Consider the following 27,114-nt stretch of genomic DNA (forward strand, 5'->3'; position numbering starts at 1 on the left):
AGACCAGAGGGGCCTTCCAGCCCGAGATGAGTGACGGCCATGGTCTTGGAAATTCGGCTGGTCACTGAAACGGATTCCAGAGTCCTCAGAGGGAAATCACTCCCCAGGAGGAGCATGCTTTTCTCCTTCTATTTCTGGAAACCTGAGAGGGCAGAATTCCAGAGAGGAGCCTTGCTGGGTTAGGCTGCAATGACTCACCTGGGGTAGTGGATTTGATTTCTGGGCCTGCAAGAAAGAGGAAACACGATCAGCCTCAGCACCCAGAAGGCACTGCAAGAAACCCATCAGGTTCCCGAGAGAGAGATGCTGAATGCCCAGCCCCTCTGTGGCCTGAGAAAGGCGGCCTGGGAGTTGTCCAGGAGAGCTGAATAGGAAACTTCAACCTCAGATATCAGTCTACACACAAAAAAATGTTTGGGGGAATTTGTTCTTACAACCTTGGTGTCCATTTCCTGAGGAGTGAGTCCGTCCCCGAGACTGGGACTGACCTTGGCATCTCGTGAAGATGCCCCTAGCTGCACTGCAGAGAATGGATCAGAGGGGAGGGGCAGCCAGAAGCTGCTGCTGCTTCAGGAAGCCAGGTGGTGAGGAGGGGAGGGTGGGGACGGAGAGGAAAGGTCTCAGGGGTGGGGGGCAGAGGGGGAGTTCAGCAGCAGCTCAAGAGCAGCCAGTCAGGAGCTCTTGCTGATTACACACCGAGCTCGGAGATGAAGCAGGCTCCAGCCAGCCAGCACGGACCGGGGTCTAGTGTCCAAGGGGAGGGGTGGGGTCTTCACGGGGGAGGAGGGCAGCCTCGCCTAGGGACTGACCAGAGATCTGAATCTTAGGCTGGCCAAGCTACTAAAGGGTAAAGAGGAGCCTAAAGAGAGGCCCAGCCCTCCAGGGGCTGGGACATCAGCTGCAGGCGATGCCACGTGCCAGGAAAGGCAGGAGAGGCAAACTCTTTGGAGAGTGAGCACCATGACTGCAGCTCGGGGACCAGCAGCCAAGGCTGGGGAGAAGAAATCCATGCCCTCTCGGTCAGGTGGAAGAATATGATAGTTACTCTGAGTGGTTGGAGTGGATGGGTGCCACCAATCAAGAAAGAAAATGAAGTGATTTTAGGATACTGCTGGATCATTTTTTAATTCCATGGTCATCAGTTTGATGGAGAAAACAAATCCTTTTCCTTGCTGCAGGACTTCTCAGAGCCTTGATTATTCCAATTTACACTGTGACTGGCCAGAAAGGGTCGGAGTATGTAGCACTTCCCAACATATTTAGCACCAGATATTTCCTCTGTATCATAAAGATATTTGAGGGATTGCTCTCAACGTGAAGCATTCTTTAACAGACAAACGTTTGTAGGAGTGTTCCTTGGCCATGTTTCTAGCATGGTCACAGTTCTCTATGGAATGACTAGGGGTTATTTTCGTTGGAAACAACGAGAAAACCAAACCTCTTCCCCCACAGCGTCTCTGAACGAGCACTGGCAGCAAGCGGTGGCAGGAGACCAGAGGGGCCCTCCAGCCAGAGGTGAGTAACAGCCATAGTTTGGGGGCCTCAGCTTATCACTAAAACAGCTTCCAGAGTCCTCAGTGGAAAGCACTCCATAGGAGGAGGCTGCACTTCTCCTCCTTCTGGACACCTGAGAGGGGAGAATTCTGGAGAGGAGTCTTGGGTTGGGCTGCAGTGACTCACCTGGGGTAGTGTAGTTGATTTCTGCGCCTGCAAGAAAGAGGAAACATGATCAGCCTCAGCACCCAGTATGTGCTGAAACACACCCATCAGGTTCCTGAGAGAGGGATGCTGAGTGCCTGGCCCCTACCCTCCAGGGCGTGAGAAGGGCACCATGCGAGTTGTCCAGGAGAGCTGAAGAGCCAACCTCAAACTCATACATCAGGCTCCACAATAAAAATGGTTTGTAGGGAATTTGTTGTTGCAACCTGTATTCACCCATCTCTGCCCTGGTGGTCCACTAAGGAAGGTGCTACACCAGACCCAAGACATTCAGGGACCAAGGTATATGGGTGATACATTCAGGGAAACTGCCCATCCTTCAGGGAAGTTCAGAGTGAGGGGAGCCCAGCACAAAGAGCCCTTTTCTGGAAAAGAACGCACTAAAATAGAAGCTCAATGACTTGGAAGCCAAGCGGAGCAGATAAAACTGGCAGCCGTGTGGCGCCCACAGTTGTGAGAGTTCAAACTGCTGTGGAACTGCTCTACAGTCAGCCAGACCGAAGGGTCCAGGCAGCCCAACATCGCTTATTTCCAAAGTCACGGTCATCAGCTCTGTGTTTAGAGGACTGAGTGGACCCAAACCAGTCAAAAGCCTCACAGCATTTATGGGCGCACTGAGGGAGCAAGATTGAGGTGTCCAGTTTCAGGTCCAAATCCCGTGTGAGATCTGTCCGGCCCGACCGTAGGTGATGAGAAGGCTGTGCCTGGCAGGCCACACAGGGGCCACAGTCCTGCACACGACAGACCTGGCACCCAGACAGTGCATCCCAGTTCCCTGGAGGGGCTACTGTCCAGGACTCAGGAACCAAACCCTCGGCCACCTGCACTCCTAGGCCATGACCTCCATTCACAGACCTCGTGACCGAACTAGCCTCTTTTGCCTCTGCCTTGCACTGTGGCATGGAGAAAAAAGGCTTCAAGTCACTTTCAGTTTGGTTCTTTGTTCTCATTCACCAGCTACATGGCTGGCAGCTTGGCTTAAAGCTCATACTAATTCTTAGCAGAGAGACAAGGTGATTTAAGGAAGCGAGGAATGTAGAAAATGCTCTGCGAGGGGATCAGAGTGTCAGAAGGAAACCACACCCCCAGAGAGGGACACCCAGCTTATGTGAGACCAACCTGAGCAGACAACACTAGCGTCCTCGCCGTGTCCACAGTTGTGTGTGTTCCAGCCCCTGTGAGGGCAGCTCCACAGGTAGCGCTCGTGCCCCGAGCAGCCCACGTCATCCAGGACGATCGGCCCCGAGCCCTGACCGTACCGGGCACTTCCTGGGGCCGACGAGGCCCGGCCACAGCCCAGCTGCCTGCAGACCACGTCGGCGTCGTTCGTGTCCCAGCTGTCGTCACACACGGTGCCCCAGGAGCCTCGGTACAGGACCTCCACTCGGCCCTGACACCTGTCACCTCCATTCACCAGCCTCAGGGCCAATCCTGATTCAGGTCCTGGAAGGAGACGGGAAAATGCACTCTCCTGTGTCTTCCAGAGGAAGAGGTCCTGAGGACCGAACGAGGTTCAGAATCCTTCCAGGGAAAGACTTCTGAGTTCAAGGTAATGTTCTCCTTCCGGCAGGCATGACTGAGCCTGGTCATCATCATTTACCCCCACGGGGCTGTTTGATAGAACCCTTGGCTGTGGACTGAGCTTCGCATGTTCTCTGATGGGTTCCGCACAAGGCCCAGCAATTGAGTGGCTGCTCCCAGCCTTTGGAAGGAGGTGGGAAGAGGGGAAGCCCACAGCCTGAATCCCCAGGGACCACTGGGATGAACTTGAGCCCCTGCAGCAGGAGCCCACCTAAGACAGCTTCCCAGACCCCGCCAAGGAGCCACCTTCAGATGTTCACTCCCACATGGGCACCCACTCCATCAAGACCAAGGTTATACTAAAAACTACTTTTCGGTGCGCACTAACTCATGTCATTTTAAAACCCCAAACTTATGCTGACTTTTGAAGAAGCCGTGCACCCACTGAAAGTCATCAGAGCACATGGACATGTCTAGGGACAAGTTATCTATTGGTAGCAGGCTGTTCAGAGTCCCTCCAGGGCTCGTGGGCCTCCTGGATGGTGTCTGTGGAGGTGAGTGGGGAGGGAGGGGACAGCCCGGAGTCAAGAGGCACCAGGCCTCACCTGGCAGGAGCGTGGACTGCGGCCTGGCAGCTGGGAGAGAGAGAAGGCAGATCAGACACCTTGCACAGAAGGGGCACCACAGGGGCAAAGGGGGTCGACGCTGAGCACGTGAGACGCTCAGTCCATGCCTGTGCCCTGCCACGCGGGGTGGGACCTCTGCCGTCCTCACCCCCCAATGATGCTCCTCCTGAGAGGTCCAGGCAGCCCAGCATCCCTTATTTCCAATGTCAAGGGGATTAGCTCTCTGTCTAGATGACCGAGTGGACCCAAACCGGTCATCAGCCTCACAGCATTTATGGGCTCACTGAGGAAGCAAGACTGAGGGGTCCAGCTCCACGTCCAAATCCCGTGTGAGATCTGTCAGGCTCGACTGTAGGTGGTGACAAGGCTGTGCCTGGCAGGCCACACAGGGGTCACTGCCCTGCACACGACAGACCTGGCGCCCAGACAGTGCACCCCAGTTCCCTGGAGGGGCTACCGTCCAGGACTCAGGAACCAAACCCTGGGCCACCCGCACTCCTAAGCCATGACCTCCATTCAGAGACCTCGTGACCGAACTAGCCTCTTTTCCCTCTGCCTTGCACTGCGGCATGGAGAAAAAAGGCTTCAAGTCACTTTCAGTTTGGTTCTTTGCTCCATTTCACCAGCTACATGGCTGGCAGCTTGGCTTAAAGCTCATACTAATTCTTAGCAGAGAGACAAGGTGTTTTAAGGAAGCGAGAAATGTACAAAATGCCTTGAGAGGAGATCAGAGTGTCAGAAGGAAACCACACCCCCAGAAAGGGACACCCAGCTTATGTGAGACCAACCTGAGCAGACAACACTAGCGTCCTCGCCGTGTCCACAGTTGTGTGTGTTCCAGCCCCTGTGAGGGCAGCTCCACAGGTAGCGCTCGTGCCCCGAGCAGCCCACGTCATCCAGGACGATCGGCCCCGAGCCCTGACCGTACCGGGCACTTCCTGGGGCCGACGAGGCCCGGCCACAGCCCAGCTGCCTGCAGACCACGTCGGCGTCGTTGATGTCCCAGCTGTCGTCACACACGGTGCCCCAGGAACCTTGGTACAGGACCTCCACTCGGCCCTGACACCTGTCACCTCCATTCACCAGCCTCAGGGCCAATCCTGATTCAGTTCCTGGAAGGAGACGGGAAAATGCACTCTCCTGTGTCTTCCAGAGGAAGAGGTCCTGAGGACCGAACGAGGTTCAGAATCCTTCCCGGGAAAGACTTCTGAGTTCAAGGTAATGTTCTCCTTCCGGCAGGCATGACTGAGCCTGGTCATCATCATTTAGCCCCACGGGGCTGTTTGATAGAACCCTTGGCTGTGGACTGAGCTACGCATGTTCTCTGATGAGTTCCCCACAAGGCCCAGCAATTGAGTGGCTGATCCCAGCCTTGGGAAGGAGGTGGGAAGAGGGGAAGCCCACAGCCTGATTCCCCTGTGGCCTCTGGGATGAACTTGAGCCCCTGCAGCAGGAGCCCACCTGAGACAGCTTCCCAGACCCTGCCAAGGAGCCACCTTCAGATATTCACTCCCACCTGGGAACCCCCTCCATCAGGCCCAAGGTTATTCTAAAAACTACTTTTCGCTGAGCACTCACTCATGTCATTCTCAAACCCCAAACTTATGCTGAGTCTTGAACAAGCCATGCACCCCCTGAAAATCATCAGGGCACATGGACATGCTTAGGGACAAGGCGTCTATTGGTAGCAGGCTGTTCAGAGTCAGTTAGAAAGAATTACTTCTTTTGTCCTATGAATTGTCATTATTTAACTAAATCATGGTATATCCATACAGTCGTAAACTGTGCAGCCATTAAACTTTATGACGTAGAAATAATTTCAGTGCCATAAAAATGCTAACTTTAAGACCATCAAAAAAGTATTTATTATATACTCAAGTGAAAAAGGATGTTATAAAACAGGGTAAAAAGCATACTGTACTTTGTGTGTGTGTGTGCGTGCCCCCGTATATATATATGGACTCTACATCAGAATGCCAATAGTAATTATACATTCATCCATCCATTCATGTGTTCACTATTCTTTCTACTTATGGAATGCCAGACACAATGCTAGATAATAAGGATGCAATAATGAAAATAGCAGACATAATTCCCGCCCTCGGGAAGTGCAGTTTGGCAGAAAAGATACGTGTGATCTTCTGCAAACACACTTCTGATTGTGGAATTCCCTAGCTCAAAACATTTCAGCAGCTCCCACTGCCCTTAGCATAAAGCCAGGAGTTTTAATCTGCACACAAGCTCTGAAGGATCTGGCCCTCCCTCACCCAGCTCTCCCACAATCCCTCCTGTTGCCACCTGTCACTCATTTGAAAAGCCAAGATCCTTCCCACGTAGACCATCAAAGCATTCTTTCTGGCTGGAAGGCATTTTACCAATGAACCTGCTTCTCCTGTAAGCCTCAGCAAAAGTGTCACTTCGTAAAGAACTTCCCTTAATCCCTTGAGCAAGTAAAGACTCTGCTAATATGCCTCCCTGCACACTGAACTTTCCCTGTGAAGCACCTGTCGCTGTAATTATATCATTAATTCGGTATTTGATATTTAATACCTGAGTGAGGAGATTAATATATCCTTTTCATTGTTCTGTAATTTTACAAACATTCTTAATGGTGATTTGACCATACACAAGGCAAAGATGGTAAAATGTTTAACATAATAAGAGTTAGTATTTCTTCAGTACATTTTATGTACAAGGCACTATATTAAATTTAGCCAGTAAATCTATCTCTGTCTTAAAAAATATTGAGGAGGTATGCAAAATTTATTTATGAAAATATTCTTCATCACAGGGGCATTTATTTAAAATGATGGTAAGAGAAGACAATGACAAGGAAAAGTAGCCATATCATTTCTTACAAACAATGGAAACCTACTGAACTCCATCCATATCATGAGGTAAAAAATACTTGTAAAAGCATGATTATTTGTGAACCTATCCGTTTATTCTTTATCCCCCTTCTTTCTCCCAAAGCTTTGGAGATACTCCAAGGAATAAAAGCCATGAGGTCTATGTTTTTGAGAATCACTTATCTCATTCAGAAAAAAGAAGGGGAAGGTGATCTCCTTAGTTAAAACAGAAGTCATCTACCGAGCAGGGGAGAGTGAGGTTGAGAGTGTGCAGGCTCCACGCTGGCTGTGGGTGAGGGCCGGGGCAGGACGTGGTGGGGCAGCCTGGGTGGGCTGTGTGTGCAGGTTGAGGTGGGCTATGCATGTGTCGGCATTAGCTACGTAGACAGCCACGCCTGGGGACAGGAAACCCATGCCCGGGGGGTCAGATGGAAAAATGTGACACTTACTTTCCGTGATTAGAGCTGATGGACGCCACCAATCTAGAAAGAAAATGAAGTGATTTTAGGTTATTGCTGGATAATTCTTTAATTCCAGGTTGTCAGTTTGATGGAGAAAGTCAATCCTTTTCCTTACTGCAGGACTTCTCAGAGCCTTGACCATCCCACCTGCACTGAGACAGGCCAAATGGGCTGGAGTACATAGCACTTCCCACCTTCTTTGGCACCAGATATTATCACTATGGCAATGAGGCAGGAGAAAGATGGGCTCCAGGCTAGACATTTACAACTGGCCTGCTGTTCACACTTCCTGGGGTGAGAAGAAGATGGACTCCAGGCCAGACATTCATTACCAGCTCCCTGTTTACATTTCCTGAGGCAAGAGACAAACGGGCTCTGGACTACATATTTATGACCAGACTCCTATCTGTATTTTGAGATCTGCACTTCAATATAAGAAACAACAACAGGAATGGGGTAGATAACTGAACACTGGACACTTTTATGGCAGGGACAAAGAGGGGCTAAACCCTGTTAAAAGATCAAGAGGTCATACATTGCCCATCCTTGGGGCAAGGGAAACATTGCACATGCACAGAAAGGCTCTTTGGGGGTCAAAAAGGAGGGGGCGCCACCCCATAACAGGTGATGCTAAGGCCGTCCCATAGGCCTCTGGGCTGGAATGCATCTTGGAAAAAAGTTGCGCAAGCATGTGGGGAGGGTCCTAGGGCAGGTCAGGTGTGGAAAAAGAAACCAGATAATTGGCCAGAGGTAAACAGAGACCCGGAAGAACTGCCCTGTATAAATGACTTACCCGCCTCTTCACTGCGTTCCTCCTCATTAGGGGGACGCCCATACCCTTGCTCTCCGGGTGTGCATCTCTGCCCTGCTTCTCTCTTAACAGTTTCTCTGTGTGCTCTCCCACTTGTTGTTCTGCTATGTCTCTACTAATAAACTTTGTGCCTGTTTTTACAGTTTTTGCCTCCGTGAGAAATGCGTTTCACTGGGGGCAAAAGCCAGGGGGTGTGGTGCCTAGGATTCCTGGTTTTCATCCAGGCTCCCCATGTTCAATTCCTGGGCAGGGAATCAAGATCTCGCTTCATGCCACTACTCACTGCTGCATCTGTGAGATCAGCAAGAAGATCATTTGGGGGATTGCTCTCAACATGAAGGATTCTTTAACAGACAAACATTTGTAAGACTGCTACTTGGCCATGCTTCTAACATGGTCACAGTTGTCCATGGGATGACTGGGACAGTTATTTTCATCCAAAATGGCCAGAGGAAACAATCTTTTTCTTCCACAGTCTCTCTGAAAGAGCACTGGCAGCAAGCGGTGGCAGGAGACCAGAGGGGCCTTCCAGCCCGAGATGAGTGACGGCCATGGTCTTGGAAATTCGGCTGGTCACTGAAACGGATTCCAGAGTCCTCAGAGGGAAATCACTCCCCAGGAGGAGCATGCTTTTCTCCTTCTATTTCTGGAAACCTGAGAGGGCAGAATTCCAGAGAGGAGCCTTGCTGGGTTAGGCTGCAATGACTCACCTGGGGTAGTGGATTTGATTTCTGGGCCTGCAAGAAAGAGGAAACACGATCAGCCTCAGCACCCAGAAGGCACTGCAAGAAACCCATCAGGTTCCCGAGAGAGAGATGCTGAATGCCCAGCCCCTCTGTGGCCTGAGAAAGGCGGCCTGGGAGTTGTCCAGGAGAGCTGAATAGGAAACTTCAACCTCAGATATCAGTCTACACACAAAAAAATGTTTGGGGGAATTTGTTCTTACAACCTTGGTGTCCATTTCCTGAGGAGTGAGTCCGTCCCCGAGACTGGGACTGACCTTGGCATCTCGTGAAGATGCCCCTAGCTGCACTGCAGAGAATGGATCAGAGGGGAGGGGCAGCCAGAAGCTGCTGCTGCTTCAGGAAGCCAGGTGGTGAGGAGGGGAGGGTGGGGACGGAGAGGAAAGGTCTCAGGGGTGGGGGGCAGAGGGGGAGTTCAGCAGCAGCTCAAGAGCAGCCAGTCAGGAGCTCTTGCTGATTACACACCGAGCTCGGAGATGAAGCAGGCTCCAGCCAGCCAGCACGGACCGGGGTCTAGTGTCCAAGGGGAGGGGTGGGGTCTTCACGGGGGAGGAGGGCAGCCTCGCCTAGGGACTGACCAGAGATCTGAATCTTAGGCTGGCCAAGCTACTAAAGGGTAAAGAGGAGCCTAAAGAGAGGCCCAGCCCTCCAGGGGCTGGGACATCAGCTGCAGGCGATGCCACGTGCCAGGAAAGGCAGGAGAGGCAAACTCTTTGGAGAGTGAGCACCATGACTGCAGCTCGGGGACCAGCAGCCAAGGCTGGGGAGAAGAAATCCATGCCCTCTCGGTCAGGTGGAAGAATATGATAGTTACTCTGAGTGGTTGGAGTGGATGGGTGCCACCAATCAAGAAAGAAAATGAAGTGATTTTAGGATACTGCTGGATCATTTTTTAATTCCATGGTCATCAGTTTGATGGAGAAAACAAATCCTTTTCCTTGCTGCAGGACTTCTCAGAGCCTTGATTATTCCAATTTACACTGTGACTGGCCAGAAAGGGTCGGAGTATGTAGCACTTCCCAACATATTTAGCACCAGATATTTCCTCTGTATCATAAAGATATTTGAGGGATTGCTCTCAACGTGAAGCATTCTTTAACAGACAAACGTTTGTAGGAGTGTTCCTTGGCCATGTTTCTAGCATGGTCACAGTTCTCTATGGAATGACTAGGGGTTATTTTCGTTGGAAACAACGAGAAAACCAAACCTCTTCCCCCACAGCGTCTCTGAACGAGCACTGGCAGCAAGCGGTGGCAGGAGACCAGAGGGGCCCTCCAGCCAGAGGTGAGTAACAGCCATAGTTTGGGGGCCTCAGCTTATCACTAAAACAGCTTCCAGAGTCCTCAGTGGAAAGCACTCCATAGGAGGAGGCTGCACTTCTCCTCCTTCTGGACACCTGAGAGGGGAGAATTCTGGAGAGGAGTCTTGGGTTGGGCTGCAGTGACTCACCTGGGGTAGTGTAGTTGATTTCTGCGCCTGCAAGAAAGAGGAAACGTGATCAGCCTCAGCACCCAGTATGTGCTGAAACACACCCATCAGGTTCCTGAGAGAGGGATGCTGAGTGCCTGGCCCCTACCCTCCAGGGCGTGAGAAGGGCACCATGCGAGTTGTCCAGGAGAGCTGAAGAGCCAACCTCAAACTCATACATCAGGCTCCACAATAAAAATGGTTTGTAGGGAATTTGTTGTTGCAACCTGTATTCACCCATCTCTGCCCTGGTGGTCCACTAAGGAAGGTGCTACACCAGACCCAAGACATTCAGGGACCAAGGTATATGGGTGATACATTCAGGGAAACTGCCCATCCTTCAGGGAAGTTCAGAGTGAGGGGAGCCCAGCACAAAGAGCCCTTTTCTGGAAAAAAACGCACTAAAATAGAAGCTCAATGACTTGGAAGCCAAGCGGAGCAGATAAAACTGGCAGCCGTGTGGTGCCCACAGTTGTGGGAGTTCAAACTGCTGTGGAACTGCTCTACAGTCAGCCAGACCAAAGGGTCCAGGCAGCCCAACATCATGTATTTCCAACGTCAAGGTCATCAGCTCTGTGTCTAGAGGACCGAGTGGACCCAAACCAGTCAAAAGCCTCACAGCATTTATGGGCGCACTGAGGGAGGAAGACTGAGGTCCAAATCCAAATCCCATGAGTGATCGGTCCGGCCTGACTGTAGGTGATGACAAAGCTGTGCCTGGCAGGACACACAGGGGTCACTGCCCTACACACGACAGACCTGGTGCGCAGACAGTGCACCCCAGTTCCCTGGAGGGGCTACTGTCCAGGACTCAGGAACCAAACCCTCGGCCACCTGCACTCCTAGGCCATGACCTCCATTCAGAGACCTCGTGACCGAACTAGCCTCTTTTCCCTCTGCCTTGCACTGCGGCATGGAGAAAAAAGGCTTCAAGTCACTTTCAGTTTGGTTCTTTGTTCTCATTCACCAGCTACATGGCTGGCAGCTTGGCTTAAAGCTCATACTAATTCTTAGCAGAGAGACAAGGTGATTTAAGGAAGCGAGGAATGTAGAAAATGCTCTGCGAGGGGATCAGAGTGTCAGAAGGAAACCACACCCCCAGAGAGGGACACCCAGCTTATGTGAGACCAACCTGAGCAGACAACACTAGCGTCCTCGCCGTGTCCACAGTTGTGTGTGTTCCAGCCCCTGTGAGGGCAGCTCCACAGGTAGCGCTCGTGCCCCGAGCAGCCCACGTCATCCAGGACGATCGGCCCCGAGCCCTGACCGTACCGGGCACTTCCTGGGGCCGACGAGGCCCGGCCACAGCCCAGCTGCCTGCAGACCACGTCGGCGTCGTTCGTGTCCCAGCTGTCGTCACACACGGTGCCCCAGGAGCCTCGGTACAGGACCTCCACTCGGCCCTGACACCTGTCACCTCCATTCACCAGCCTCAGGGCCAATCCTGATTCAGGTCCTGGAAGGAGACGGGAAAATGCACTCTCCTGTGTCTTCCAGAGGAAGAGGTCCTGAGGACCGAACGAGGTTCAGAATCCTTCCAGGGAAAGACTTCTGAGTTCAAGGTAATGTTCTCCTTCCGGCAGGCATGACTGAGCCTGGTCATCATCATTTACCCCCACGGGGCTGTTTGATAGAACCCTTGGCTGTGGACTGAGCTTCGCATGTTCTCTGATGGGTTCCGCACAAGGCCCAGCAATTGAGTGGCTGCTCCCAGCCTTTGGAAGGAGGTGGGAAGAGGGGAAGCCCACAGCCTGAATCCCCAGGGACCACTGGGATGAACTTGAGCCCCTGCAGCAGGAGCCCACCTAAGACAGCTTCCCAGACCCCGCCAAGGAGCCACCTTCAGATGTTCACTCCCACATGGGCACCCACTCCATCAAGACCAAGGTTATACTAAAAACTACTTTTCGGTGCGCACTAACTCATGTCATTTTAAAACCCCAAACTTATGCTGACTTTTGAAGAAGCCGTGCACCCACTGAAAGTCATCAGAGCACATGGACATGTCTAGGGACAAGTTATCTATTGGTAGCAGGCTGTTCAGAGTCCCTCCAGGGCTCGTGGGCCTCCTGGATGGTGTCTGTGGAGGTGAGTGGGGAGGGAGGGGACAGCCCGGAGTCAAGAGGCACCAGGCCTCACCTGGCAGGAGCGTGGACTGCGGCCTGGCAGCTGGGAGAGAGAGAAGGCAGATCAGACACCTTGCACAGAAGGGGCACCACAGGGGCAAAGGGGGTCGACGCTGAGCACGTGAGACGCTCAGTCCATGCCTGTGCCCTGCCACGCGGGGTGGGACCTCTGCCGTCCTCACCCCCCAATGATGCTCCTCCTGAGAGGTCCAGGCAGCCCAGCATCCCTTATTTCCAATGTCAAGGGGATTAGCTCTCTGTCTAGATGACCGAGTGGACCCAAACCGGTCATCAGCCTCACAGCATTTATGGGCTCACTGAGGAAGCAAGACTGAGGGGTCCAGCTCCACGTCCAAATCCCGTGTGAGATCTGTCAGGCTCGACTGTAGGTGGTGACAAGGCTGTGCCTGGCAGGCCACACAGGGGCCACAGTCCTGCACACGACAGACCTGGTGCCCAGACAGTGCACCCCAGTTCCCTGGAGGGGCTACCGTCCAGGACTCAGGAACCAAACCCTGGGCCACCTGCAGTCCTAGGTCATGACCTCCATTCAGAGACCTCGTGACCGAACTAGCCTCTTTTCCCTCTGCCTTGCACTGCGGCATGGAGAAAAAAGGCTTCAAGTCACTTTCAGTTTGGTTCTTTGCTCCATTTCACCAGCTACATGGCTGGCAGCTTGGCTTAAAGCTCATACTAATTCTTAGCAGAGAGACAAGGTGTTTTAAGGAAGCGAGAAATGTACAAAATGCCTTGAGAGGAGATCAGAGTGTCAGAAGGAAACCACACCCCCAGAGAGGGACACCCAGCTTATGTGAGACCAACCTGAGCAGACAACACTAGCGTCCTCGCCGTGCCCACAGTTGTGTGTGTTCCAGCCCCTGTGAGGGCAGCTCCACAGGTAGCGCTCGTGCCCCGAGCAGCCCACGTCATCCAGGACGATCGGCCCCGAGCCCTGACCGTACCGGGCACTTCCTGGGGCCGACGAGGCCCGGCCACAGCCCAGCTGCCTGCAGACCACGTCGGCGTCGTTCGTGTCCCAGCTGTCGTCACACACGGTGCCCCAGGAGCCTCGGTACAGGACCTCCACTCGGCCCTGACACCTGTCACCTCCATTCACCAGCCTCAGGGCCAATCCCGATTCAGTTCCTGGAAGGAGACGGGAAAATGCACTCTCCTGTGTCTTCCAGAGGAAGAGGTCCTGAGGACCGAACGAGGTTCAGAATCCTTCCAGGGAAAGACTTCTGAGTTCAAGGTAATGTTTTCCTTCTGGAGGACCTGACTGAGCCTGGTCATCATCATTTATCCCCACGGGGCTGTTTGATACAACCCTCGGCTGTGGACTGAGCTACGCATGTTCTCTGATGGGTTCCCCACAAGGCCCAGCAATTGAGTGGCTGATCCCAGCCTTGGGAAGGAGGTGGGAAGAGGGGAAGCCCACAGCCTGTAGCCCCAGGGACCACTGGGATGAACTTGAGCCCCTGCAGCAGGAGCCCACCTGAGACAGCTTCCCAGACCCCGCCAAGGAGCCACCTTCAGATGTACCCTCCCCCATGGGAACCCATTCCATCAGGCCCAAGGTTATTCTGAAGACTACTTTTCTGCTGAGCACTTACTCATGTCATTTTCAAACCCCAAACTTAACCTGAAACTTGAATAAGCCGTGCACCCACTGAAAATCATCTGAGCACATGGACATACTTAGGGACAAGGCATCTATTGGTAGCAGGCTGTTCAGAGTCCCTCCAGGGCTTGCCGGCTAAAGAGCTAGAAAAAAAACCAGACTCTCTCCCCTCCTGGGCTGTAGACCTGTGGCTAACAACTGCCCCTTGGCAGGAAGCAAGCTGACAGTGAAGTTCATAAATGTTCGAAAATAGAGGTAATAAAAGTGCAGAGGAAAAGCTGTACTGCAACTTCTGGATCCAGCTCTACCTGAAGACCGACTACCTCTTAGCTATGGAAGTTATCGTGGCCCCCACTCCCACCTGCAACTCAAGAGAGTGTGAGTTGGGTCCTATTGCTTGGCAAAAAAAGCATTCTGAGTAACGTATGCCACAAGTGGGAGGTGAAGGTTCTCCATAACTCTGGCACATGAAAGGAACCCTCCACAGTAGATGAGGCGCTGAGCTCAGAGGCTCAAACCAAGAGTCAGGAACTGCACCCAGGCCTGAGGAGTGGAGTGTTTTGCAGGACCCAAGGCACGCTTACCATCGGCAGGAGTTGTGGGCGTCCACCAGCCTGAAGGGAAAACACAGCAGGATTAGAGAGAAGGTGTCTACAGTCAGGGTTGCTCTCGTGTCCTGTCACTCACATCAGGGAAAGTGGGGTCTGAGAATCTCCACTGCCTGGGGGAGGAAGAGGCCTTTTCTGAGAGCTGGCCGTGAGCCAGATCAGGCCCTCAACTGTCCACGGCACGGCGATGAGGCGCCACACTCCACAGGAGTGATTAGCACGCTCTCCTGACTGAGGGCTCCCTGGTGAAAGTATCCCTTTTGGACTCCGCGGGGGTGTGGGACCTGAAACAGCCCAGTTCTCCCCGCACACATAACTCTCGGCCTAGACAATGCTTTCAAGCATTGTTGAGCGCAGGACAGGCCTCCTTGTCACCCAAAGCTCCGGGGAGACACTGTGTAGCCACAGTGTCCTTAAATCTCTGAGCCAGACCAGAGGATCCTTCTGCTATGGCTCCTCTGGAAGCGTCTGCTCCCTCTAGAGTGACCAGGGCAGGTACTGAGAGGTGGCAAACTTCCACTCGTCCCCCCTGGGGCTCCTGGTTGGAGTCTGTGGAGGTGGGTGGGGAGGGAGGGGACACCTAGGAGTCAAGTGGCTGCAGGACTCACCTGGTAGGAGCGTGGACTGGGGCCTGGCAGCTGGGAGAGAGAGAAGGCAGATCAGACACCTTGCACAGAAGGGGCACCACAGGGGCAAAGGGGGACAACGCTGAGCAGGTGAGACGCTCAGTCCATGCCTGTGCCCTGCCACGCGGGGTGGGACCTCTGCCGTCCACACCCCCCAAGGATGCTCCTCCTGAGAGGTCCAGGCAGCCCAGCATCCCTTATTTCCAATGTCAAGGGGATTAGCTCTGTGTCTAGATGACCGAGTGGACCCAAACCGGTCATCAGCCTCATGGCATTTATGGGCTCACTGAGGAAGCAAGACTGAGGGGTCCAGCTCTAGGTCCAAATCCCGTGCGAGATCTGTCAGGCTCGACTGTAGGTGGTGACAAGGCTGTGCCTGGCAGGCCACACAGGGGCCACAGTCCTGCACACGACAGACCTGGCACCCAGACAGTGCACCCCAGTTCCCTGGAGGGGCTACCGTCCAGGACTCAGGAACCAAACCCTGGGCCACCCGCACTCCTAGGCCATGACCTCCATTCACAGACCTCGTGACCGAACTAGCCTCTTTTGCCTCTGCCTTGCACTGCGGCATGGAGAAAAAAGGCTTCAAGTCACTTTCAGTTTGGTTCTTTGTTCTCATTCACCAGCTACATGGTTGGCAGCTTGGCTTAAAGCTCATACTAATTCTTAGCAGAGAGACAAGGTGATTTAAGGAAGCGAGAAATGTAGAAAATGCTCTGCGAGGGGATCAGAGTGTCAGAAGGAAACCACACCCCCAGAGAGGGACACCCAGCTTATGTGAGACCAACCTGAGCAGACAACACTAGCGTCCTCGCCGTGTCCACAGTTGTGTGTGTTCCAGCCCCTGTGAGGGCAGCTCCACAGGTAGCGCTCGTGCCCCGAGCAGCCCACGTCATCCAGGACGATCGGCCCCGAGCCCTGACCGTACCGGGCACTTCCTGGGGCCGACGAGGCCCGGCCACAGCCCAGCTGCCTGCAGACCACGTCAGCGTCGTTCGTGTCCCAGCTGTCGTCACACACGGTGCCCCAGGAGCCTCGGTACAGGACCTCCACTCGGCCCTGACACCTGTCACCTCCATTCACCAGCCTCAGGGCCAATCCCGATTCAGTTCCTGGAAGGAGACGGGAAAATGCACTCTCCTGTGTCTTCCAGAGGAAGAGGTCCTGAGGACCGAATGAGGTTCAGAATCCTTCCCGGGAAAGACTTCTGAGTTCAAGGTAATGTTTTCCTTCTGGCAGGCAGGACTGAGCCTGGTCATCATCATTTAGCCCCACGGGGCTGTTTGATACAACCCTTGGCTGTGGACTGAGCTATGCTTTTTCTCTGATGGGTTCCCCACAAGGCCCAGCAATTTGGTGGCTGATCCCAACCTTGGGAAGGAGGTGGGAAGAGGGGAAGCCCACAGCCTGAATCCCCAGGGACCACTGGGATGAACTTGAGCCCCTGCAGCAGGAGCCCACCAGAGACAGCTTCCCAGACCCCGCCAGGGAGCCTCCTTCAGAAGCTCATTCCCACATGGGCACCCACTCCATCAGGACCAAGGTTATACTAAAAACTACTTTTCGGTGCACACTAACTCATGTCATTTTCAAACCCCAAACTTTTGCTGACTTTTGAAGAAGCCGTGCACCTACTGAAAATCATCAGAGCACATGGACACGCCTAGGGACAAGGCATCTATTGGTAGCAGGCTGTTCAGAGCCCTTCCACGGCTTGCTGGTTGAAGAGCTAGAAAAAAACCAGACTCTCTCCCCTCTTGGGCTGTAGACCTGTGGCTAACAACTGCCCCTTGGCAGGAAGCAAGCTGACAGTGAAGTTTATAAACATTAGAAAATAGAGGTAATAAAAGTGCACGGGAGAAGCTGTACTGGAACTTCTGGATCCAACTCTACCTGAAGACCGTCCTACCACTGACCTATGGAAGTCATTGCGTCCCCCACCCCCACCCCCAACTCAAGAGAGTGTCAGTTGGGATCCTATCGCTTGGCAACAAAAGCATTCTGAGTAACGTATGCCACAAGTGAGAGGTGAAGGTTCTCCATAACTCTGGCACGCGAAAGGAACCCTCCACAGTAGATGAGGCGCTGAGCTCAGAGGCTCAAACCAAGAGTCAGGAACTGCACCCAGGCCTGAGGAGTGGAGTGTTTTGCAGGACCCAAGCCACGCTTACCATCGGCAGGAGTTGTGGGCGTCCACCAGCCTGAAGGGAAAACACAGCAGGATTAGAGAGAAGGTGTCTACAGTCAGGGTTGCTCTCGTGACCTGTCACTCACATCAGGGAAAGTGGGGTCTGAGAATCTCCACTGCCTGGGGGAGGAAGAGGCCTTTTCTGAGAGCTGGCCGTGAGCCAGATCAGGCCCTCAACTGTCCACGGCACAGCGATGAGGCGCCACACTCCACAGGAGTGATTAGCACGCTCTCCTGACTGAGGGCTCCCTGGTGAAAGTATCCCTTTTGGACTCCGCGGGGGTGTGGGACCTGAAACAGCCCAGTTCTCCCCGCACACATAACTCACGGTCCACACAATGCTTTCAAGCATTGTTGAGCGCAGGACAGGCCTCCTTGTCACCCAAAGCTCTGGGGAGACACTGTGTAGCCACAATGTCCTTAAATCTCTGAGCCAGACCAGAGGATCCTTCTGCTATGGCTCCTCTGGAAGCGTCTGCTCCCTCTAGAGTGACCAGGGCAGGTACTGAGAGGTGGCAAACTTCCACTCGTCCCCCCTGGGGCTCCTGGTTGGAGTCTGTGGAGGTGAGTGGGGAGGGAGGGGACACCCCGGAGTCAAGAGGCACCAGGACTCACCTGGCAGGGACGTGGACTGGGGCCTGGCAGCTGGGAGAGAGAGAAGGCAGATCAGACACCTTGCACAGAAGGGGCACCACAGGGGCAAAGGGGGACGACGCTGAGCAGGTGAGACGCTCAGTCCATGCCTGTGCCCTGCCATGCGGGGTGGGACCTCTGCCATCTCATCCCCCAAAGGTGCTCCTCATGAGAGGTCCAGGCAGCCCAGCATCCCTTATTTCCAATGTCAAGGGGATTAGCTCTCTGTCTAGATGACCGAGTGGACCCAAACCGGTCATCAGCCTCACGGCATTTATGGGCTCACTGAGGAAGCAAGACTGAGGGGTCCAGCTCCAGGTCCAAATCCCGTGTGAGATCTGTCAGGCTCGACTGTAGGTGGTGACAAGGCTGTGCCTGGCAGGCCACACAGGGGCCACAGTCCTGCACACGACAGACCTGGCACCCAGACAGTGCACCCCAGTTCCCTGGAGGGGCTACCGTCCAGGACTCAGGAACCAAACCCTCGGCCACCTGCACTCCTAGGCCATGACCTCCATTCACAGACCTCGTGACCGAACTAGCCTCTTTTGCCTCTGCCTTGCACTGTGGCATGGAGAAAAAAGGCTTCAAGTCACTTTCAGTTTGGTTCTTTGTTCTCATTCACCAGCTACATGGCTGGCAGCTTGGCTTAAAGCTCATACTAATTCTTAGCAGAGAGACAAGGTGATTTAAGGAAGCGAGAAATGTAGAAAATGCTCTGCGAGGGGATCAGAGTGTCAGAAGGAAACCACACCCCCAGAGAGGGACACCCAGCTTATGTGAGACCAACCTGAGCAGACAACACTAGCGTCCTCGCCGTGCCCACAGTTGTGTGTGTTCCAGCCCCTGTGAGGGCAGCTCCACAGGTAGCGCTCGTGCCCCGAGCAGCCCACGTCATCCAGGACGATCGGCCCCGAGCCCTGACCGTACCGGGCACTTCCTGGGGCCGACGAGGCCCGGCCACAGCCCAGCTGCCTGCAGACCACGTCGGCGTCGTTCGTGTCCCAGCTGTCGTCACACACGGTCCCCCAGGAGCCTTGGTACAGGACCTCCACCCGGCCCTGACACCTGTCACCTCCATTCACCAGCCTCAGGGCCAATCCCGATTCAGTTCCTGGAAGGAGACGGGAAAATCACTCTCCTGTGTCTTCCGAAGGAACAGGTCCTGAGGACCGAACGAGGTTCAGAATCCTTCCAGGGAAAGACTTCTGAGTTCAAGGTAATGTTCTCCTTCCGGAGTAACGGAGTGAGCCTGGTCATCATCATTTATCCATGTGAAGCTGTTTGATAGAACCCTTAGCTGTAGACTGAGCTACGCATGATCTCTGGTGGGTTCCCCACAAGGCCCAGCAATTGAGTGGCTGATCCCAGCCTTGAGAAGGAGGTGGGAAGAAGCGAAGCCCACAACCTGAATCCCCAAGGACCACTGGGATGAACTTGAGCCCCTGCAGCAGGAGCCCACCTGAGACAGCTTCCCAGACCCCGCCAAGGAGCCACCTTCAGATGTTCACACCCACATGGGAACCCATTCCATCAGTTCTAAGCTTATTCTGAAGACTACTTTTCTGCTGAGCACTCACTCATGTCATTCTCAAATCCCAAACTTATGCTGAGTCTTGAACAAGCCGTGCACCCCCTGAAAATCATCAGAGCACATGGACATGCTTAGGGATAAGGCGTCTACTGGTAGCAGGCTGTTCAGAGTCCCTCCAGGGCTTGCCGGCTAAAGAGCTAGAAAAAAAACCAGACTCTCTCCCCTCCTGGGCTGTAGACCTGTGGCTAACAACTGCCCCTTGGCAGGAAGCAAGCTGACAGTGAAGTTCATAAATGTTCGAAAATAGAGGTAGTAAAAGTGCAGAGGAAAAGCTGTACTGCAACTTCTGGATCCAGCTCTACCTGAAGACCGACTACCTCTTAGCTATGGAAGTTATTGTGGCCCCCACTCCCACCTGCAACTCAAGAGAGTGTGAGTTGGGTCCTATCGCTTGGCAAAAAAAGCATTCTGAGTAACGTATGCCACAAGTGGGAGGTGAAGGTTCTCCATAACTCTGGCACATGAAAGGAACCCTCCACAGTAGATGAGGCGCTGAGCTCAGAGGCTCAAACCAAGAGTCAGGAACTGCACCCAGGCCTGAGGAGTGGAGTGTTTTGCAGGACCCAAGCCATGCTTACCGTCGGCAGGAGTTGTGGGCGTCCACCAGCCTGAAGGGAAAACACAGCAGGATTAGAGAGAAGGTGTCTACAGTCAGGGTTGCTCTCGTGGCCTGTCACACACATCAGGGAAAGTGGGGTCTGAGAATCTCCACTGCCTGGGGGAGGAAGAGGCCTTTTCTGAGAGCTGGCCGTGAGCCAGATCAGGCCCTCAACTGTCCACGGCACGGCGATGAGGCGCCACACTCCACAGGAGTGATTAGCATGCTCTCCTGACTGAGGGCTCCCTGGTGAAAGTATCCCTTTTGGACTCCGCGGGGGTGTGGGACCTGAAACAGCCCAGTTCTCCCCGCACACATAACTCTCGGCCTAGACAATGCTTTCAAGCATTGTTGAGCGCAGGACAGGCCTCCTTGTCACCCAAAGCTCTGGGGAGACACTGTGTAGCCACAATGTCCTTAAATCTCTGAGCCAGACCAGAGGATCCTTCTGCTATGGCTCCTCTGGAAGCGTCTGCTCCCTCTAGAGTGACCAGGGCAGGTACTGAGAGGTGGCAAACTTCCACTCGTCCCCCCTGGGGCTCCTGGTTGGAGTCTGTGGAGGTGGGTGGGGAGGGAGGGGACACCTAGGAGTCAAGTGGCTGCAGGACTCACCTGGTAGGAGCGTGGACTGGGGCCTGGCAGCTGGGAGAGAGAGAAGGCAGATCAGACACCTTGCACAGAAGGGGCACCACAGGGGCAAAGGGGGACGACGCTGAGCAGGTGAGACGCTCAGTCCATGCCTGTGCCCTGCCACGCGGGGTGGGACCTCTGCCGTCCACACCCCCCAAGGATGCTCCTCCTGAGAGGTCCAGGCAGCCCAGCATCCGTTATTTCCAATGTCAAGGGGATTAGCTCTGTGTCTAGATGACCGAGTGGACCCAAACCGGTCATCAGCCTCATGGCATTTATGGGCTCACTGAGGAAGCAAGACTGAGGGGTCCAGCTCCACGTCCAAATCCCGTGCGAGATCTGTCAGGCTCGACTGTAGGTGGTGACAAGGCTGTGCCTGGCAGGCCACACAGGGGTCACTGCCCTGCACACGACAGACCTGGTGCGCAGACAGTGCACCCCAGTTCCCTGGAGGGGCTACCGTCCAGGACTCAGGAACCAAACCCTCGGCCACCTGCACTCCTAGGTCATGACCTCCATTCAGAGACCTCGTGACCGAACTAGCCTCTTTTCCCTCTGCCTTGCACTGTGGCATGGAGAAAAAAGGCTTCAAGTCACTTTCAGTTTGCTTCTTTGCTCCATTTCACCAGCTACATGGCTGGCAGCTTGGCTTAAAACTCATACTAATTCTTAGCAGAGAGACAAGGTGATTTAAGGAAGCGAGAAATGTAGAAAATGCTCTGCGAGGAGATCAGAGTGTCAGAAGGAAACGACACCCCCAGAGAGGGACACCCAGCTTATGTGAGACCAACCTGAGCAGACAACACTAGCGTCCTCGCCGTGCCCACAGTTGTGTGTGTTCCAGCCCCTGTGAGGGCAGCTCCACAGGTAGCGCTCGTGCCCCGAGCAGCCCACGTCATCCAGGACGATCGGCCCCGAGCCCTGACCGTACCGGGCACTTCCTGGGGCCGACGAGGCCCGGCCACAGCCCAGCTGCCTGCAGACCACGTCGGCGTCGTTCATGTCCCAGCTGTCGTCACACACGGTGCCCCAGGAGCCTTGGTACAGGACCTCCACTCGGCCCTGACACCTGTCACCTCCATTCACCAGCCTCAGGGCCAAACCTGATTCAGTTCCTGGAAGGAGACGGGAAAATGCACTCTCCTGTGTCTTCCAGAGGAAGAGGTCCTGAGGACCGAACGAGGTTCAGAATCCTTCCCGGGAAAGACTTCTGAGTTCAAGGTAATGTTCTCCTTCCGGCAGGCATGACTGAGCCTGGTCATCATCATTTACCCCCACGGGGCTGTTTGATAGAACCCTTGGCTGTGGACTGAGCTTCGCATGTTCTCTGATGGGTTCCGCACAAGGCCCAGCAATTGAGTGGCTGCTCCCAGCCTTTGGAAGGAGGTGGGAAGAGGGGAAGCCCACAGCCTGAATCCCCAGGGACCACTGGGATGAACTTGAGCCCCTGCAGCAGGAGCCCACCTAAGACAGCTTCCCAGACCCCGCCAAGGAGCCACCTTCAGATGTTCACTCCCACATGGGCACCCACTCCATCAAGACCAAGGTTATACTAAAAACTACTTTTCGGTGCGCACTAACTCATGTCATTTTAAAACCCCAAACTTATGCTGACTTTTGAAGAAGCTGTGCACCCACTGAAAGTCATCAGAGCACATGGACATGTCTAGGGACAAGTTATCTATTGGTAGCAGGCTGTTCAGAGTCCCTCCAGGGCTCGTGGGCCTCCTGGATGGTGTCTGTGGAGGTGAGTGGGGAGGGAGGGGACAGCCCGGAGTCAAGAGGCACCAGGCCTCACCTGGCAGGAGCGTGGACTGCGGCCTGGCAGCTGGGAGAGAGAGAAGGCAGATCAGACACCTTGCACAGAAGGGGCACCACAGGGGCAAAGGGGGTCGACGCTGAGCACGTGAGACGCTCAGTCCATGCCTGTGCCCTGCCACGCGGGGTGGGACCTCTGCCGTCCTCACCCCCCAATGATGCTCCTCCTGAGAGGTCCAGGCAGCCCAGCATCCCTTATTTCCAATGTCAAGGGGATTAGCTCTCTGTCTAGATGACCAAGTGGACCCAAACCGGTCATCAGCCTCACAGCATTTATGGGCTCACTGAGGAAGCAAGACTGAGGGGTCCAGCTCCACGTCCAAATCCCGTGTGAGATCTGTCAGGCTCGACTGTAGGTGGTGACAAGGCTGTGCCTGGCAGGCCACACAGGGGTCACTGCCCTGCACACGACAGCCCTGGTGCCCAGACACTGCACCCCAGTTCCCTGGAGGGGCTACCGTCCAGGACTCAGGAACCAAACCCTGGGCCACCCGCACTCCTAAGCCATGACCTCCATTCAGAGACCTCGTGACCGAACTAGCCTCTTTTCCCTCTGCCTTGCACTGCGGCATGGAGAAAAAAGGCTTCAAGTCACTTTCAGTTTGGTTCTTTGCTCCATTTCACCAGCTACATGGCTGGCAGCTTGGCTTAAAGCTCATACTAATTCTTAGCAGAGAGACAAGGTGTTTTAAGGAAGCGAGAAATGTACAAAATGCCTTGAGAGGAGATCAGAGTGTCAGAAGGAAACCACACCCCCAGAGAGGGACACCCAGCTTATGTGAGACCAACCTGAGCAGACAACACTAGCGTCCTCGCCGTGTCCACAGTTGTGTGTGTTCCAGCCCCTGTGAGGGCAGCTCCACAGGTAGCGCTCGTGCCCCGAGCAGCCCACGTCATCCAGGACGATCGGCCCCGAGCCCTGACCGTACCGGGCACTTCCTGGGGCCGACGAGGCCCGGCCACAGCCCAGCTGCCTGCAGACCACGTCGGCGTCGTTGATGTCCCAGCTGTCGTCACACACGGTGCCCCAGGAACCTTGGTACAGGACCTCCACTCGGCCCTGACACCTGTCACCTCCATTCACCAGCCTCAGGGCCAATCCTGATTCAGTTCCTGGAAGGAGACGGGAAAATGCACTCTCCTGTGTCTTCCAGAGGAAGAGGTCCTGAGGACCGAACGAGGTTCAGAATCCTTCCCGGGAAAGACTTCTGAGTTCAAGGTAATGTTCTCCTTCCGGCAGGCATGACTGAGCCTGGTCATCATCATTTAGCCCCACGGGGCTGTTTGATAGAACCCTTGGCTGTGGACTGAGCTACGCATGTTCTCTGATGAGTTCCCCACAAGGCCCAGCAATTGAGTGGCTGATCCCAGCCTTGGGAAGGAGGTGGGAAGAGGGGAAGCCCACAGCCTGATTCCCCTGTGGCCTCTGGGATGAACTTGAGCCCCTGTAGCAGGAGCCCACCTGAGACAGCTTCCCAGACCCTGCCAAGGAGCCACCTTCAGATATTCACTCCCACCTGGGAACCCCCTCCATCAGGCCCAAGGTTATTCTAAAAACTACTTTTCGCTGAGCACTCACTCATGTCATTCTCAAACCCCAAACTTATGCTGAGTCTTGAACAAGCCATGCACCCCCTGAAAATCATCAGGGCACATGGACATGCTTAGGGACAAGGCGTCTATTGGTAGCAGGCTGTTCAGAGTCAGTTAGAAAGAATTACTTCTTTTGTCCTATGAATTGTCATTATTTAACTAAATCATGGTATATCCATACAGTCGTAAACTGTGCAGCCATTAAACTTTATGACGTAGAAATAATTTCAGTGCCATAAAAATGCTAACTTTAAGACCATCAAAAAAGTATTTATTATATACTCAAGTGAAAAAGGATGTTATAAAACAGGGTAAAAAGCATACTGTACTTTGTGTGTGTGTGTGCGTGCCCCCGTATATATATATGGACTCTACATCAGAATGCCAATAGTAATTATACATTCATCCATCCATTCATGTGTTCACTATTCTTTCTACTTATGGAATGCCAGACACAATGCTAGATAATAAGGATGCAATAATGAAAATAGCAGACATAATTCCCGCCCTCGGGAAGTGCAGTTTGGCAGAAAAGATACGTGTGATCTTCTGCAAACACACTTCTGATTGTGGAATTCCCTAGCTCAAAACATTTCAGCAGCTCCCACTGCCCTTAGCATAAAGCCAGGAGTTTTAATCTGCACACAAGCTCTGAAGGATCTGGCCCTCCCTCACCCAGCTCTCCCACAATCCCTCCTGTTGCCACCTGTCACTCATTTGAAAAGCCAAGATCCTTCCCACGTAGACCATCAAAGCATTCTTTCTGGCTGGAAGGCATTTTACCAATGAACCTGCTTCTCCTGTAAGCCTCAGCAAAAGTGTCACTTCGTAAAGAACTTCCCTTAATCCCTTGAGCAAGTAAAGACTCTGCTAATATGCCTCCCTGCACACTGAACTTTCCCTGTGAAGCACCTGTCGCTGTAATTATATCATTAATTCGGTATTTGATATTTAATACCTGAGTGAGGAGATTAATATATCCTTTTCATTGTTCTGTAATTTTACAAACATTCTTAATGGTGATTTGACCATACACAAGGCAAAGATGGTAAAATGTTTAACATAATAAGAGTTAGTATTTCTTCAGTACATTTTATGTACAAGGCACTATATTAAATTTAGCCAGTAAATCTATCTCTGTCTTAAAAAATATTGAGGAGGTATGCAAAATTTATTTATGAAAATATTCTTCATCACAGGGGCATTTATTTAAAATGATGGTAAGAGAAGACAATGACAAGGAAAAGTAGCCATATCATTTCTTACAAACAATGGAAACCTACTGAACTCCATCCATATCATGAGGTAAAAAATACTTGTAAAAGCATGATTATTTGTGAACCTATCCGTTTATTCTTTATCCCCCTTCTTTCTCCCAAAGCTTTGGAGATACTCCAAGGAATAAAAGCCATGAGGTCTATGTTTTTGAGAATCACTTATCTCATTCAGAAAAAAGAAGGGGAAGGTGATCTCCTTAGTTAAAACAGAAGTCATCTACCGAGCAGGGGAGAGTGAGGTTGAGAGTGTGCAGGCTCCACGCTGGCTGTGGGTGAGGGCCGGGGCAGGACGTGGTGGGGCAGCCTGGGTGGGCTGTGTGTGCAGGTTGAGGTGGGCTATGCATGTGTCGGCATTAGCTACGTAGACAGCCACGCCTGGGGACAGGAAACCCATGCCCGGGGGGTCAGATGGAAAAATGTGACACTTACTTTCCGTGATTAGAGCTGATGGACGCCACCAATCTAGAAAGAAAATGAAGTGATTTTAGGATATTGCTGGATAATTCTTTAATTCCAGGTTGTCAGTTTGATGGAGAAAGTCAATCCTTTTCCTTACTGCAGGACTTCTCAGAGCCTTGACCATCCCACCTGCACTGAGACAGGCCAAATGGGCTGGAGTACATAGCACTTCCCACCTTCTTTGGCACCAGATATTATCACTATGGCAATGAGGCAGGAGAAAGATGGGCTCCAGGCTAGACATTTACAACTGGCCTGCTGTTCACACTTCCTGGGGTGAGAAGAAGATGGACTCCAGGCCAGACATTCATTACCAGCTCCCTGTTTACATTTCCTGAGGCAAGAGACAAACGGGCTCTGGACTACATATTTATGACCAGACTCCTATCTGTATTTTGAGATCTGCACTTCAATATAAGAAACAACAACAGGAATGGGGTAGATAACTGAACACTGGACACTTTTATGGCAGGGACAAAGAGGGGCTAAACCCTGTTAAAAGATCAAGAGGTCATACATTGCCCATCCTTGGGGCAAGGGAAACATTGCACATGCACAGAAAGCCTCTTTGGGGGTCAAAAAGGAGGGGGCGCCACCCCATAACAGGTGATGCTAAGGCCGTCCCATAGGCCTCTGGGCTGGAATGCATCTTGGAAAAAAGTTGCGCAAGCATGTGGGGAGGGTCCTAGGGCAGGTCAGGTGTGGAAAAAGAAACCAGATAATTGGCCAGAGGTAAACAGAGACCCGGAAGAACTGCCCTGTATAAATGACTTACCCGCCTCTTCACTGCGTTCCTCCTCATTAGGGGGACGCCCACACCCTTGCTCTCCGGGTGTGCATCTCTGCCCTGCTCCTCTCTTAACAGTTTCTCTGTGTGCTCTCCCACTTGTTGTTCTGCTATGTCTCTACTAATAAACTTTGTGCCTGTTTTTACAGTTTTTGCCTCCGTGAGAAATGCGTTTCACTGGGGGCAAAAGCCAGGGGGTGTGGTGCCTAGGATTCCTGGTTTTCATCCAGGCTCCCCATGTTCAATTCCTGGGCAGGGAATCAAGATCTCGCTTCATGCCACTACCTACTGCTGCATCTGTGAGATCGGCAAGAAGATCATTTGGGGGATTGCTCTCAACATGAAGGATTCTTTAA

The 27,114-nt window shown here is 53.2% G+C and overlaps 1 protein-coding gene across 1 annotated transcript in view; it reads right to left on the reverse strand.

The window, feature by feature from the left end:
- Positions 1 to 27,114, reverse strand: part of DMBT1 (deleted in malignant brain tumors 1) — a 66,368-nt gene that overhangs the window by 19,764 nt on the left and 19,490 nt on the right. Inside the window, 21 exon segments of the mRNA XM_060095479.1 lie at positions 199 to 225; positions 1,681 to 1,707; positions 2,839 to 3,187; positions 3,326 to 3,344; positions 3,836 to 3,875; positions 4,655 to 4,978; positions 8,698 to 8,724; positions 10,180 to 10,206; positions 11,330 to 11,655; positions 12,291 to 12,366; positions 13,146 to 13,497; positions 14,913 to 14,946; positions 15,172 to 15,190; positions 15,970 to 16,327; positions 17,051 to 17,074; positions 17,737 to 17,740; positions 17,975 to 18,014; positions 18,793 to 19,116; positions 21,616 to 21,927; positions 23,432 to 23,743; positions 26,148 to 26,150. Coding sequence (XP_059951462.1) covers positions 199 to 225; positions 1,681 to 1,707; positions 2,839 to 3,187; positions 3,326 to 3,344; positions 3,836 to 3,875; positions 4,655 to 4,978; positions 8,698 to 8,724; positions 10,180 to 10,206; positions 11,330 to 11,655; positions 12,291 to 12,366; positions 13,146 to 13,497; positions 14,913 to 14,946; positions 15,172 to 15,190; positions 15,970 to 16,327; positions 17,051 to 17,074; positions 17,737 to 17,740; positions 17,975 to 18,014; positions 18,793 to 19,116; positions 21,616 to 21,927; positions 23,432 to 23,743; positions 26,148 to 26,150 — 3,024 coding nt within the window.

Source organism: Mesoplodon densirostris, chromosome 1 (assembly GCF_025265405.1).
Source record: "Mesoplodon densirostris isolate mMesDen1 chromosome 1, mMesDen1 primary haplotype, whole genome shotgun sequence".
Lineage (NCBI taxonomy): Eukaryota > Metazoa > Chordata > Mammalia > Artiodactyla > Ziphiidae > Mesoplodon > Mesoplodon densirostris.